General features: G+C 57.5%; 1 protein-coding gene across 1 annotated transcript; it reads right to left on the bottom strand.

The window, feature by feature from the left end:
* Window positions 1-4,763: 4,763 nt before the first annotated feature.
* Window positions 4,764-12,789, bottom strand: BESB_073690 (uncharacterized protein; the record flags this gene model as incomplete). The annotated part of the gene is made up of 7 exons (XM_029365742.1): window positions 4,764-7,895; window positions 8,268-8,417; window positions 8,833-8,949; window positions 9,291-9,478; window positions 9,656-10,053; window positions 10,581-11,138; window positions 11,405-12,789. The coding sequence occupies 7 exons, from the start codon at window positions 12,787-12,789 to the stop codon at window positions 4,764-4,766; spliced, it is 5,928 nt and encodes a 1,975-aa protein (XP_029218226.1).
* Between the last annotated feature and the right edge of the window lie 1,675 nt (window positions 12,790-14,464).

The following is a 14,464-nucleotide window of genomic DNA, read 5'->3' as shown; positions in this document are numbered from 1 at the left end:
AGCCGAGGAGAAATTGAAGGCGTTAGAGGCCTCGGCCGTTTCCGCTCGCGTGTTTTTTTTTTTATCGTGCCGCGGTGGGAGAGACAGACAGGCACCCACGTGTTCCAGTGCTCGATGACAAGAGCCGTGGGTGCGCTGTGACGTCGACGTCTGCTGTGCAGCCAGACTCTCAAATGCCACAAACCTCCCTGGGGATATTCTGAATTCGACGTGCGCGGTTCGCGGTCTTCTTCGTGAGCGCGAGGGAGCAAGCTCGCAGTTCAATCGTCTACGTTGTTTGCGCTGTCCGCATTTGCGCGCATGCCGATATGTCGTTCAGGAGGGGCGCGCTGGTGTGCATGTGCGAGTGCAATGAGGTGTGTGAATACGATAGGGGAATAAGCGGTTCTGCATGCTTTCCGGAGCCCCGTCTTCCGTGGCGCTGAGCAAGTCCGCGCTTTTCGGATGGGACTACCAAAGTCTCACCAGGTAGGGGGAGCTGCGTCTAGGAATTCGCGGGGTAAATCCGTAGATTTCTTTGCTGCCGAGGAACTGAACAGACGCAGATACCATGAGTCGCCACGGAGCTGCTGTTGTCCTCGCTTGAGGAGCTAAGAGGTCGCTGCCGCGAGAAAACCGTAGAGACTTTTTAATACATGTACACATTGTGGCAGAGCCATGCATGTGAAATGAGTTATCGTGTTTTGTCATCTGGTCGCCGGAGTGAAAGATCCTCAAGGCAAATGCATCTGCCTCATGATTGTCGGTTTTCGGCGGGGGGAGGGGGGGGGGGGCGCTACAGCGGACCGGCGATATGCCTTTTGTGCGGCGACAGAGTCGTTCTTCTCGTGCTTCAATCACGTATTTTCCTTCTGTCCCGCGAGTACTCCGGGGCAGTTGTAAGCCTTGGCGCTGTCGTTTTGTGCGCCCACGTCAGCAGCGATGTCATACGTACTTATACATACATGTCAGTAATTGCGCATGTATGTATGACTGGTAATTCGTCCGAGAGCCTAGCTTTTTCCCGATTCTCTGCACGTTTCCAGGCGCTCCCTCGGAACACTCCTCGGCGAAACTATGGGCGCTGACTGCAAGCAGCGTTTCACACTATATGTGGCATGCAGTGTCTTTGCTGCGGAGGGCATTCTTTTAAACACATCTTTTTATATGCGCCCAGTGCAGGAGACCCTGTGTCACAAGGCTGGTAGTCGCCAGAGTGCATCGTGCCCTCATCTGAGAATACGGTATATGTGCTGGTGGATTTCAAAGTGCTGATTTACGTGATGGGCTTTGTGTCGCGCGAACCGGCTTTTTTGTGTGGAAAGCGTCTGAATACGCAAGTCTATCCGTTCGGGGGTTAAGAGACATCCCCGGATGTATTCTTCTCACTGCTCACAGTTTGTCTTCACTTGTTTCTGAAGGTATTATTGCTGGTCCGTCTACCTGGATGACAGACGAAGCAGGAAAAAAAAGAGCGCCTGTCAGAATGTCAGTGAAGCGGCACCGCGTGAAAACTGCTTCGGGTTCGCGAGTTGTTGGTTGTGCGGGGGAGCAGTTGGTTCAGACAAGGGAAAGAAGACGACCAAGTCTGTGCAGAAGGCTGAATTTGAAGATCTGACGAAATAGACGTGCCCACTGCACATTTCCAATACATCACGAAAAGCTGTTCATATTGTGCCTTGAATTGTGACTGTGGAGTAGGCCGCAGCCATATATACTCATGAACATTTCTGTATATATATTTTGATACGGCATGTACATTTAGTCAGATTCGGATGGATTTTTTATCTGGAGGCGTGACTAAGCAATCCGCGTTTTCGTGTGCATTTTTAATGATTGTCTAAAGGGTGTGTCTGCGGAGGATCCAGAACCTTATCAAATTTGCACATTCAAGTGCATGAATTGCTTCTGCTAAACTGCTAAGAACGGCTTCCGGCGCAACGCCTCCGCAGCTTCCGGGGACCGTGATTCTCGGGGTAGAAAAGCACGGGAACGGTAGGCACCCGACTCCCCTCCAAAGGGCCGTTGCTGTCTTCCAGCGGCATGGACAAGCGTCTGGGGAAGGTGCAGAATTATTGCGTGTAGGCCACTTGCCGAAAGAAGCTACTGAGTTCTGTGTTCAAAAACAAAGGAGAATCTCTTCTGATGAGCAATAGCTCCAGGATGATGCACGAAACATCAGTCACTAAACAAGCAGCGTGCGGAAACATGAGTCTGCGGGTATCATCTGCACAGCGAATTCAATGGTCACAGACAGTCTCACACTAGCGTACCTTGCTCCTATCAGAGGAACTCATCAAGATCCGCCTCTTCTTACAAGATTTTATGGCAAACACATACGCGTATTTCAGTTGTGTAGGGATATGCTCAGAACCTCATTTTTGGTGTGTTCCTTTGTTGCGCAGCTTATTCGCTCGAATTTCCACTTGTTTTCCGCTGCATGCTGCTGCGTTTTCATTCTGCTTCGTGTGCCGACCGTTTGAAAGCAGCTCGAAGCTCGCAAGTGTTTGATTGTGAAGCCAAGTACGCCTCCAAGCCACGTACTGGAGACCTACAGTGCCAATGTACTGACGGCGCCTAAGGCCGGAAAAACCATTTCGACTGCTAGCAGCCGAAGAAGACCAGAGTACTACCACGTATTTACTTATTACGACTACATCCGCTCCTCCTTCCCTCTTCCTATTGCACATTTGGAACGTGAAGCCTCCCCATCGCATCTTTGAAGAAAACTCAGCGCCCGTGGCTTGCTTGAAGGGGAGTGCAGCGATATCGACATTCTTCACAAGATGAATCTTCCAATCGCCAACAGCCAGCCGAGAATACGGGTCGAGATGCTACTTATCACAGTTTTCCTGCGAGCTCCTTCGAATTTCACTGCCATTCTTCCGAGTGCTGCGGGCACAACATCAGAAAGTTGCCCCTGGCTTCATACAAGTTAGAAGACAGCATGACGACGACTGGCCTCTGCGTTCCACATGTGCTGCCGTAACAGAGGGGTGCGCGCACCTCCATCCCATGAAGAAGGACCTTTCTGGTGCCTTTTCTCTCGTCCGATTCCCCAATTCTGCATACATGGGCCTTTCGCCCTTCTATGCCAAACTGATTCCCTTCCCTCGAAAAAAGCGCCAGCGCAAGGACGTTGCTTAAAAGACGCAAAAAGACAATGCACAGAACTTATATATGCTATACGTTCTACTGAAACGGAGTGCAGAAGGAATTTTCCGCGCGCCCGCGTGTCCTGCGCATGCAGACTGATACAAAAGGAGTTCCTTTCCCTGTGATGACGTCGGATGAAACAACCTTAGAAAAAAGGAAAACAATACACGTTTGATGTTCCTTTTCTGACGAAACAGTAACATCCAGGGTCTCCCCTGTGCCGACAAAAACACCGACATAACATAGTCGTGCATGCCAGTCTATTCCATGCTTCTTTCTCCTGCATCATCTACCGATGCGTGCCTTGCAGAGGAATCGATACGGGACGAGACACACCGGGCTCGGGCGTTCTGCGTTTCGGCGCCATTCTTACAAAGTTCCACCTCTGAATTTCTCGACAGCAGCAAACCGTGTGCTTCGCGGGATCGCCCGTTGCCCGTCTTCTCTCCAAAACGAGGCCGAGGGCACGCACGCAGACGACATGGAGTTCTCCACACGCTGTGGAACTCCGTCTCACCCGGTGACACTACATGAGAGAGAGAAACATCTGAAAAGAAACCCTCCCTTGTGACTGCACAGCACGGAGACACGCAAAGCGTGCCACTCCTTCCGCGTCCAAACTGGAAAAGCCGAGAAGATGATAACGAGACTTGCGCGGTTTTCGTTTCCACTCGAGGAGACGCCTTGATAAGACTTCACCTTCCTTGGCCGGTAGGCACACGCGACTCGCTCTCCAGACGAGGGAAAAGGCCAACGAGAAGAGACGGCTCGCAGCCCCTCCGAATACACACAAGCGATGCTGCTACAAAAACGAGCTCAGATCTGTTGAGACGAAGACGTGCAGACCCTTCCAGAGTGAACCTTCCCTTCACGACTCGGGGTACTGTGAGTCCCCCTTCCACGTAGTCACAACACAAACCCCTCTCTCTCACGGAACCGAGACACTGGCGAGAGATAAAGAGCCTCTACAAGACACACAAACCTTTTTTTAAAAAAAAAAACATAATAGTTGGAAGAAATAACGTCACCTCCGCCTCAACGCCAACGAGCGAGGCCGCGATGGCGGTGGGGGGTGACGGGGGGGGAGGAGGGGGGGCGGGCGGGGGCGTTAGCGATTAGCCTCGCTAGAAGCAAGTGCGCCTTTGGCAACTCGAGAGCAGACAGTATCCTACAGTGGTCACTGTGGTGGAACCACGTTACAAGTCGGGAAGAACTGGAGATACAGACGTCTTTTCCATCTTCATTCAGGGTGAAACGACTGCCCCGAAAAATTTGGACAAGAATGCCGTCTTCCATCACGTGTCTTACCCAAAAACACATCAAAAAAATAATGTTTTGGAGCTTGCAGGACGTCAACGATGAATGAAAAGAGGCTCTGCGGTCTGCTGCTTCGGGTGAGGACTCCTCGGTTCTTTATGATGGCGGTCGATTTCTCGTGTGCATGCTCTATCTTGTTCTGCTCGCCTACTACCAACGCTGACAGAATCTTCTTCGTCACCTTGACCACCTGTGAAAGTTTCTTCCTTGCCTTCTGCTTCAGCTGACAACGAGAGATTTCCCTCCAGAAATTTATTTATATACTACACAGATGCTTTGGACGACCGTGCAACAGGGTGCAGCGTGCCGGTTCAAACCCGCCCGTCTTCGGAATCTGCGAAGACTTCGCTCCCCGCCGCCACGCCCCCCGCGCACTCTGTGAGTTTTGTTCCTGGAGCCGCTGCCGGCACAGCATTTGGAGCAGGCGCCAATGCAGGCTTGCCACCCTCCCTGACTTTCGCCTGGCAGCTGGTCTTCGCCGGCCTTGCTCGGGAGTGTGCGCTGTGTTCGCCGTTCTCTTGGCTTGTATGCGCCCTCGCGTCTTTCTCTGCGTCATACTTCGCTGCACTGCCTTCCCGCGCGCTGACCTTTTCGTGGCTCTCGCGGCGGCGCGGCTCCTCTTCTTGTCTGTCACTTCGCCCCACCTCCGGGACCCAGGAGGGCCGGAAGACGGCAGCCTGAGGGTTGAATGCAAAGGGCCTTCTGGAGGCGAAGGCCTGCTCTGCCGAGGCGAGAGACAGCGCGTCTTCCTGCCGCCCCTCTTCTCTCTCTCCTCCCTTCGCGGCCTTCGGAGACGCGAGGGCAGCAGAAGTGGGGGAAGGCACGGGAGTCGCCGCATCCAGCGCAGGGTGCGCGGCCAACGGAGGAAGATACAAATCCTGCAGGGAGCCATCAACACCACTGCGTGCTGTCGGCGAACCTCCACAGGCGCCTGTGGGACGACTTCGTTTCGTCAAGCCAACTTCCAGTCCCGCGGCGACATGCCCCAAGAAATGCGGCTCTATGCCTGGGGAAATCAGGCCCAGGTGTCGCTGGGCGACTTGCATGACGGGAGACACTGGTGGCAGCTGCGCCTGCAGCACACTGGCCACTGCTCGCCCGACTGAGGGCGACGCGAGAAGACGAGGAGGAATGACTGGCGGAAACGCCCCACAGGGAATGCTGCCTCCGCCAAAGATAGCGGAGAGAGGATGCTGCGCAGGATCCTGACTGGCCGTCTCGTCCCGCGCTCCCGAAACATCGTTCCGCTCTCCACCCGAGGATTCGCCTGCGGCAATGCCATACGAGCTCACGTTGAAGGCGTCGATCCCGTGAGCCGGGAGAGGCCCGGTCGACCCCTCCGCAGGGTTCACAGACAGAAAGCCGGCCCCGAGGGGCGCAGAGGAGGCCGGGAGCGCAGATGACCCCCCTGCAACAGCTTGGATGGCGGCTGCACTCCCGAAAGAAGCGCCTCTGAGGTTTGCAGCGAGCTGCATGCTAAAATAATCTGGAATGGACTTGACGCTGATCCTTGAAACCATCTGTGTCGCTAACCGCCGTCGCTGTTCCTCCTCGTTCGGACCAAACATCGTTCGCCAACTGGGCCCCCGCGGCGTCGCTCCCCCCGCTGGCGACGGCATCGACGGGACGTCTTCTTGGTCTTCGCCTCTGCTGTTTCGTCTCTGCGACAAGCGCGCGACTCCGTTTCGGCTCGCATGGCTCCCGCGGCGATTCGCAACGTGCGACGGAGCGGCTAGAGACTTGGCAGCCCCTCCACTCCCGTCTCTCGGCAGCTGCGAGGAACCTGAAACGAAGGGCCTGTCACCGCCTCGAGACGGGTTGCCAGCTCCAGAGAACGCGCTAACCGCGCCGCCCCGCAATGACGCCGCGCCTGCGGACGGCCCGTAGCCCCCCAAAGGCTCCGAATGGGGTCCTGAGGAGAGCGCCGAGTCGCCCCCTGCTGCGCCGTTTCGCCTCCCCATTGCGGACGCGCCCACGCTACGAGAAGCGAAGACGGAGTCTTCTTCGCCGGCGCGCGGAAGCACACCCCGCCCAGAGTTGTAAGTCGCGTGTGGAGCTCCGCGCGGCCAAACCTGCCCGGCAGCGGTCAACGATGTGCCTGCAGGCAGCCGCCGTCCTCCGAGGTGGAGCGGCGCGTGGCGTGGGTATCCCCCTCCGCCAGGCCGGAGCAGCGGGGACGTGCTGGAAGGATTCGACGAGGCCGTCTTGGCCGCCATCGAGCCTGGAGAACTGCCACCCTCCCCGCGCTGCAGAGGCGCGTGCGACACGTGCGGGCACAGGGGCTCCGTGCCTCCTGACCCAGCGCCTCCGGAGGAGGGACGGCCGCCCCCCGCGCTTGGGTCGGCTTCGTCGAAGCCAAACCCCGTCGCAGACTCACAGAGCTCCGGCCCGCGCAGAGACGCATCGTCGCCGCCAAACTCGTTTCCAGCCAGGTGAGTAAACGGCGCAGAACTCTGGCCTGTCTGCCACCACGATGGCCGCCCCGGAAAGGGAATCGGTTCGCCCGGAAGAAGCGGCGGAGGCGCCTGCATGAGCGCAGGCAGGTCTCCGGTCTTCGTACTCTCGCCCCGGGGCCCCCGGGTTCGGCGAGGCATCGTGCCGTCCTGTCCGCTCCACAAAGCGCTCCCGCAGTTCGCTGCCGCGACGTCCCCTCGCAACTGAGGGCCTGCAGGATCTGCCATCCCCCCGCCGCGGTCGGCCCGCCCCTCGTGGGGGTCATACGCGGACGCCTGCGCAGCTGCGCCCTCGAAAACCTCGTTTCTTCCATCCTTCAAGAGCGACAAGAACTCCCCCTCCCCAAGGGAGTCGGGACACCGCAAGAGAGGAGCCCCTCCGCGGTCACCTGAACCACAGGCCGCAAGCGTGCCAGGGGCACAGACCTCGGCCCCCAGTTCTGCCTCGCTGCCAGCGCCGTGCTGGGCATCATGTTCCGAGAAGCGCACGTCTTCGTCTCTAACCCTTTCCCCGCGTCTCCTGGCATCCTCCCCGCCCCTCTTGCGCGCAGTGTCATCTGCCAACGAACCCTGCCACGGCGCCGGCTGCAGGGGCGCGTAGCCCGAGCCTTTCTTTTCAGCGCCGCATGCACTCGTCGTTGCGCCGTCCCGCGAGGTCTGCTTTTTTGCAGATGCCGCGGAATCGCCGAGTTTGTCACTCCCCGCCGCCCGACAGTCTCCGTCCGCCTCCCGCTTCTCGGCGCCGTGCTTGCCTTTCGCAGCCCGGTGTTCCCCGGGGAATGCCTTGTTGGTTTTCGTGGATGGAAGACACGGAGGGCCCTCTGGCAACAAGGGAGGAGGAGCTGGAAGGTCCACCGCAGAACGAGGCAGAAGGGGTTTCTGCGCGCACACGCCGCTCCAGTTCGGCGCGACAGGAGAGACGCCCGCAACAGGTTCTGTTGGCGTTCCCCCCCCCGCCGTCCGCGGAAGCTTCCCTCGCGCTCGCATCACCTGCAAATACCGGCGCAAGTTCCCACGCAGACGCCCACTTCAAACCCACTCATCTGCAACCAGTGAGACACTCGTGTTATGCCTGAGATGAGACACCTTTCTTAGCTTTGATAGCTTGACAACCATGACTAGGAAGGAAGGAATGAGAAACTTTAAAGGCGCTTGGTGGATTACACGAATCATGGATACTCTGTTTTTCAGACACACAGCCTTCCCAAACTCCGAGCGACAGTGCCCGCTCCTCCTCCGGACGACGGACCAGCTTCGGCGACGGACGGAGAGGTGGGGAGGGGGGGGGGCAGGCGGCTAGGCGGGGGGACGACACCACGAGTGCTGGCCAGGAGCGCTACAGCAGAGAGCGAGCCGGCGTACCTTCATGTGGTTCCTCTGCACAAGCTCTCGGTGAGACACGAACTCCAGCTCGACGCCGAGACCTGAGCCTTCTGGCAACTCAGTCAGAAGGCGCCGTAGAAGGCTTTCCTGCTGCGAGACGATTCCACTGTCGAGGGACGCTGTCCAAAACTGAAAAAACAGCGACGCCGCAAGTCAGATACACACAAACATGCTGCAACATGCCACACTAGAACTCCTGATAAGAGAGTTATTTCATTCCTCTGAATACCAAAGTCACCTATGGGGGTGCTGCGCGTACGCGATCAACATCACAGCTGCCACTTCCCACGCACGCCGGAAAAACTTGGAGCCCTGGCACAAGAACGAGTCCCCCAGTGGTGCGAGAGCCGAGCTCTGTAATTATGAGACGTCCATCTCGACTGTGTGAACATCTGAGCCGCGCGCCTCGATAAAGCAGACCGCTGCCGTCGGCGCAGAACACGACCTCCGAGAACCCACTTACGCCCACCCGCGAGGTGAGCGTGCAACCCCCGATGGAGAATCTCAGACGCCGAGGCTGCGGAGTGCTTCACCTAGAACTCACCTCGATCTTGTGCTTCCGCCAATGCTGCCTGACGCAAAGCACGATGCCGTTGCAGTGCCGGACGGGGACGACGTGCTCGTCTCGCAAGACGGTGGTCGCGAGCAGATGAAACATTTCCTGTAGCAACGCACAGTGCACCACACATACGAAATAAAACGCGGGGGACGGGGGGGGGGGGGGGGGGAGGGCGGGGCTCTGTCGACAGCCACACACACTCTTCAACGCAAAAAATGGAGATGGATTTTGGGCGACAGGACCAGGTGGCTGATGAGTGGATGGGGGAGGGGGGAGGTGTTTTCTCCCCACGAGGATGCTAAGAAAAAAGAATGAACCTCTCCGTTAGCGCCGCGCCCGACTTTGCAAAGAATATGCGAGCTTGGGGAAGCCGCCAGCCGTTCTGCTGAAGATACGCCTCACGCCGCCTCGTGCCGTCCTCTCGGACACGTCAGAAGGCTCACCTGTACTGTCGCTTTGGTTGCAAAGCGCCGAAGGGCAAAGTGTCCTCCTCGAATATTATCCGGATGCTCCCAGAGCGGCTTCACTGGATTCTTAAAAAGACAGAGGTTATGGAGGTTTCCGCGGATGGCGCTCGCGGGCAGCCACCAGGCGAGGAAGGGGGTCACTGCGGACCAAGACGACAACTTCGCTGGAGGAGCCACAGGACAAGCCTCAGAAGACACACATCAACCTCGACCCACGCTTCGGATGCCAGTCCTGAATCTGTGCGCGGCTCACACTTCCTCCGGAGGCGCACGGCTGCACCGACGGCTTAGGCATTTCCCGCAGGCAATGCGCACGGCTACACGAGAGGACTTTCACTCACCGACTCTCTCGAGGCACTGTTCATACTCTTCTTGCAGCTGCTTGCTCCAAGGCACCCCCGCCGCACTGGCTCCCCCGTCGGCTGGGCCCTGACCGCCCCCGGTCGAAGGACACTTCTCGTCGCTCCGCGCCTCTCCTGGACTGCTACTCGTCTGCGGGCCGCACTCAGCCGCATCTTTCGCGCCCTGACCGGCTGACGACGCCGGCTGGGCATCCTCACGAGATGAGCCGCTGAGTGCCTCCCCGGAGCCTTCCCTTGCAGGGTTGCCCGCTGACTCGCTCGGCGTCTGCGAACCCGGCCTGGGAGATCGGCAAGGCGGCGCCGGGGGAAGCGCTTGACCAGCCGCAAGGGTTGCTGGTTCTGTCTTCGCCCCGCCGCTGCTGCTGCATGGATCCAGCCTGGCCACGGATACGGAAAAAACAGAAAAACCCCCAGCACCGTTGCCGAAGCAGTCGCGCACACAAGGCACACACTGCCTCACGCTTCAAAATCAGACCCTCCCCAACGAAGCCGTATATGCATGTCTCTTAAAAGTCAGTGAATCTAGAAAGACACTAAGTCGCAGACAGCGTCGCTCCAACTGGTGTAAACCTAGAATTCGACCTCCACAAGAACTACCTGAACATGTTCTCCTTTATCTTCAGACTATGAAAAATTGCCGGCCCGCATGGTTGCTGAGCGTGGGAATCCTACAAGACGCAACCGCCCAACTTGAAGGGCAACCACTCGCCAACACCGGAGCACAAGTGCAGATTACTGCCCCGATGGAGTGCTCAGTGTTTACCTTGCGCCCACGACAGCCCGTAATAATCTGAAAGCTGCAAACTAGAACTAGGAGCTAGACCGGACTTAAAAGGCGAGCTTTCTGGAGATGGCTGCGAGATGGAAACCACCTTCGTGGCAACTGCTGTGAGGCTTCTCTTACCAGGCGACCCATCTGACAGGCGGCCGGTCCTCGCGCCTCGACTTCCCCTTCCCCTCTGGGCGTCCTGAACTCCGTCGACACCCACCATTATCTGATACAGGTTTCCGCTTCCTGCCTGCGACGACCCATCCGTCTTCGTCGTCTTCCCTAGTTTTTGCCTCCACTCCGTTTGCGGCCTTTTCTCCTTGCTCGTCAACGAAGCGGACGTCTTCACGGCCGTGGAGCAAAAATAGCGTGGCAGCATTTCTGAAGAATTCGAATCCTTCAGAGCCGAGAGAGATGTCGCCCCTCTCCAGACGCTCCCCGCCTTCCGGCAGCTTTCCATCGTGTCCATAAACCCCGTTAGAGGTCTCGTAAAGGACGCGCGCTCGTTTGCCCGCGTGTGCAAACGCAGCCGCATGATGACGATCTGATAAAAACGGCGAGTAATCGAGTCCGGCTTCAACTCCTTTACCGGGCCCCTGACGCGCTTGCGCTGCTTGCAGAAAGCCCCCTTCGTCCCTGATCTCACCTTCCGCGCCCTCGTGCAGAGCCAGACCGGCAGTCTTCAGCGGCAGCCTTAACTCAGAGAGGTGAGACGCCGCCAGATCGGATGGATTGTCAAGCACACCAAAGCGATTCTGCGACAGAAAGGCGGAGCAAAAAGCCGGAGTAGTCGAGCTGCCGCTTCCGTTGAGCGCACGCGGTGACGGCGTCGGTCCTGTTTTGCTCATTCGGCTTCCCGGCGTCGTCGCCCCTGCGCCTCCTCTGTCTCCAGTCGCATGCAGGTGCTCTCCGCGTTTCCTTCCTCGGCCTTTCCTCCCCCCCCCTTCAAAGAGTTGAACCCTAAAAATGCAGCGTTTTGCTCGGTCGCGCGATTGGAGCCGCGGAGGTAACTCGACGAGCGCGAGCCTCCCCGGCTCTTGCTCTGACGAGCGAGGCGCGCTGCCTCGGCCGCGGCCGCTGCGGCGAGGCGCTCGAGTTCGCGTTGCTCCGCGTCTTCTTCATCAGGGTCGAGGTAATCTGAATCTGAGTCCAACAGATCGAAAGAGACCCAGCGCCGGCGCAGCGGCGGTGGATCCCCTTCCAGAGGGCTCTGGCTCTCACTGACCCCCGACACATCAAGCGCAGAAGCCCGAGTCGTTCCGCCACATACAGACGCCGCCGACTCTACAGGACACGACACCGAGGGAAGAAGAATGGACTGGGGGAATGAGTCGTCTCCGGCCGACAAAGACGCCGAGCTGGATTCACCCTCTTTGCTGGGAGACAACGGCACCTGCGGGCAGAGCTCCGGCGACAACGAGCAGCGCTCCCGCGAAAACGACGACTCTGAATCCACTGCAGAGGATGCCGTCAACTCTCGGCCTGGGCCGCAAGATCGGCAAGCCGCAGAAACGACTTCTGGCGAACTTCCCTTGGTTGACGCCGAACCGATTGACTGCGGCGGGCTGGTAGGGGCACAAGGGACGCCATCGGGAGCCTCAGCACCTCCGCAGCATTCTGCGGAAGTCTTTTCCCGTAGGTCACTGCTGTCGTCGCCGAGGCACGAGCCAACGGAAGAGCCTTCAGACGTCGAGCAGCGGTGAGCGCACGTATCCAACGGGCGCTCTCCGCCGCTTTCATTGTGCGCAGACGCAGGCTGCCTTTCTGGGGCCCTCCCGTCGTGCGACGTAGAGGCAGAGACGCCATCTGCGCTCGGCCTCCGGCACTCGACTCCATTCGTTCCGTGCGGACTACCAGTGGACAGGCGCATCCGCGGAGAGACGCCGGGACTCGCCGTGTGACATTCGAGGGGAAGTCCCTGCAAACACGCCCCCCTTTCTTCTCGGTGCACGCCTTCCTTTCTGCTCTGAGTCGCCTGTCGATCCTCCCGTAGTCGCTCCTCACGAAGCGGAGGTTCAGAGGCCTCCTGTAACAAGTGCGCGTGGCTACGCTCATCAGAAGACGGTGCTGCCGAAGACAAACGAGACAGCTTCATCAACGGCGACGGAGAACCGCAGCATTCCGCGGCATTTCGTCGCTCATCCGCATCAAGAGTCCAACTTTCCCTTTTCAAATCCCTCTCAAGATCTCTCGCAAAAGCGACTCCCTGCGACGTTTCTGTATCACCTTGCTCCGTCCCAGTTCCCCCCCTGGGCAAGCTCCTGATTCTCTGGTTGGATATCACAGACCGCCCTTCCTTTTGGTGCTCGCCGCACGATCCAATTACAAACTGACACGCCGGCATTTGGCCCGCACCACCCATCAATACTATGGGGGGATCAGGCGATGAAATATGTCTTGCATTGCCGCCGACGTGACATGCGCTAGCCGACAGCGGCGCGGAGAATAGCCCAGCTGAATCTACATTCGATTCGCAATTCCTCGCAACACGCACGACCAAGCTCGGTGTTGTCGCACCCCCTGTTGCAAGGGGTGTATATGCACCTTGCTCCAGAGGGCTGCATTTCCTCGTACACACTGATGGCGAGCAATGGCACGATGAACGCCCACCAGAAGTCGTTGCCGTTGAAGATAAGAATTCGTCAATTCCAACAGAACTAAGCAGAGTTTCAGGACTTCCTTGTGCCCTTGAAGAAGCGGAGGAGGATTCCGTCATTTTCTTCTCCTCCCTGCATGACACAGGGGAGCACGGTATCTGAGTACAATAGCGGAAGCCTTCTTCGAAAGAAATGCATACAGGTATGTTGCCGCCTAGTGAAGAGACGACAGAGGCGACGTCAGAAGAATCCGTTGAAGCATCCAGTGAAGCATGCCGTGGCTTTTCACAAGCGGAAGAACAGAGCAATCCCCCTTCTGCGTATTCTCCAGACGCGTTTTCGTCGGTTTTGCGGAGGGAAAGGGATGCCCGCGTTCGAGGCTCGGCCGTGCCATTGGAATGATATTTTCGAACAGGAGAACGCAGAGGCGAAGCCATAGTCGTTCCCCACGAAATCTAAGTGCTGAGACAATCACAACTGAACCTGGTGACGCACTGACGAACAAGAGAGAAAGGCTGCCGCCTCCGTACGTTCAGCAGCATAGAGTCGGCGTCTACACGCAATGCGGCGAAAAACCTGCGGTGGCCACAATCCTCCAAAAAAAGAGAACTGAGAACCGACCAAAGATCCACACCTTCAAAGAACCACCAAGGACTGTCCAAGGACCCAAAGCTGCGTAACCACGAAAAACAAAAATATCACCAATGCTGAAATAACTGTCATATGAGACCGGTGAATTCGGGAGACAACTCAAGAGTGGCCAGACGACGAGGGAAAGTCGCTGCGGTTCCGTAGGCATCGTAAGGATTGGGCATCGAGCGGAAATCGGCGCCTCACGGCGCATAAAAAAGAGAAAGCAGGCACCACGCAGGTCTTGTTTACAGAAGTGGCCACACCACAGCAGTAGATCTACAGCACAAATCCTATTCGGAAAGTAGAGGATTTGTGCTGTATACTTTGGAAGGGGGAGGACGAAGTGTCTACCGTCTCCCCCTCCTCTATCATGAAAAGTCGAAGATGACGTGATTCCAGGTTCCAGCTCTCCAACGAAGACTTAGACAATTTCTTCACCAAAGACAGATCAAGCTGCTTATAGAAAACACATGACCTAAAAACACGGGAGCTTACCACCACTGAAAAAAAATCGAGTAGGTGGCGAGGCAGACTCGACGGACGCCCGGGGTTCCCGGGCGTCCATTAGAGTTGTCGATGCCGTGCTGCTGCCAATGTTCGTTTCGTGTTCTATTCACCCGTCAAAAGTGGAGATCAATTGTTGCTCGGGTGTCTAAAACATCGTTCTGCCCTCCTCGTCTATGGATTGATCCGGGAAGGCCGTAGTGCTCTTGGTCAGAGTCTAACTTCGCAGGGGCTTTCCTCGTATGCAGTCGCGTCCGTGTTGTGCAGCTGTGACAGGACCGCGAC

The sequence above is a fragment of the Besnoitia besnoiti genome (genome assembly GCF_002563875.1).
Source record: "Besnoitia besnoiti strain Bb-Ger1 chromosome Unknown contig00007, whole genome shotgun sequence".
Lineage (NCBI taxonomy): Eukaryota > Apicomplexa > Conoidasida > Eucoccidiorida > Sarcocystidae > Besnoitia > Besnoitia besnoiti.
Note: the sequence above shows the minus strand (reverse complement) of the source record. Positions and strands in the feature narration are given on the sequence as shown.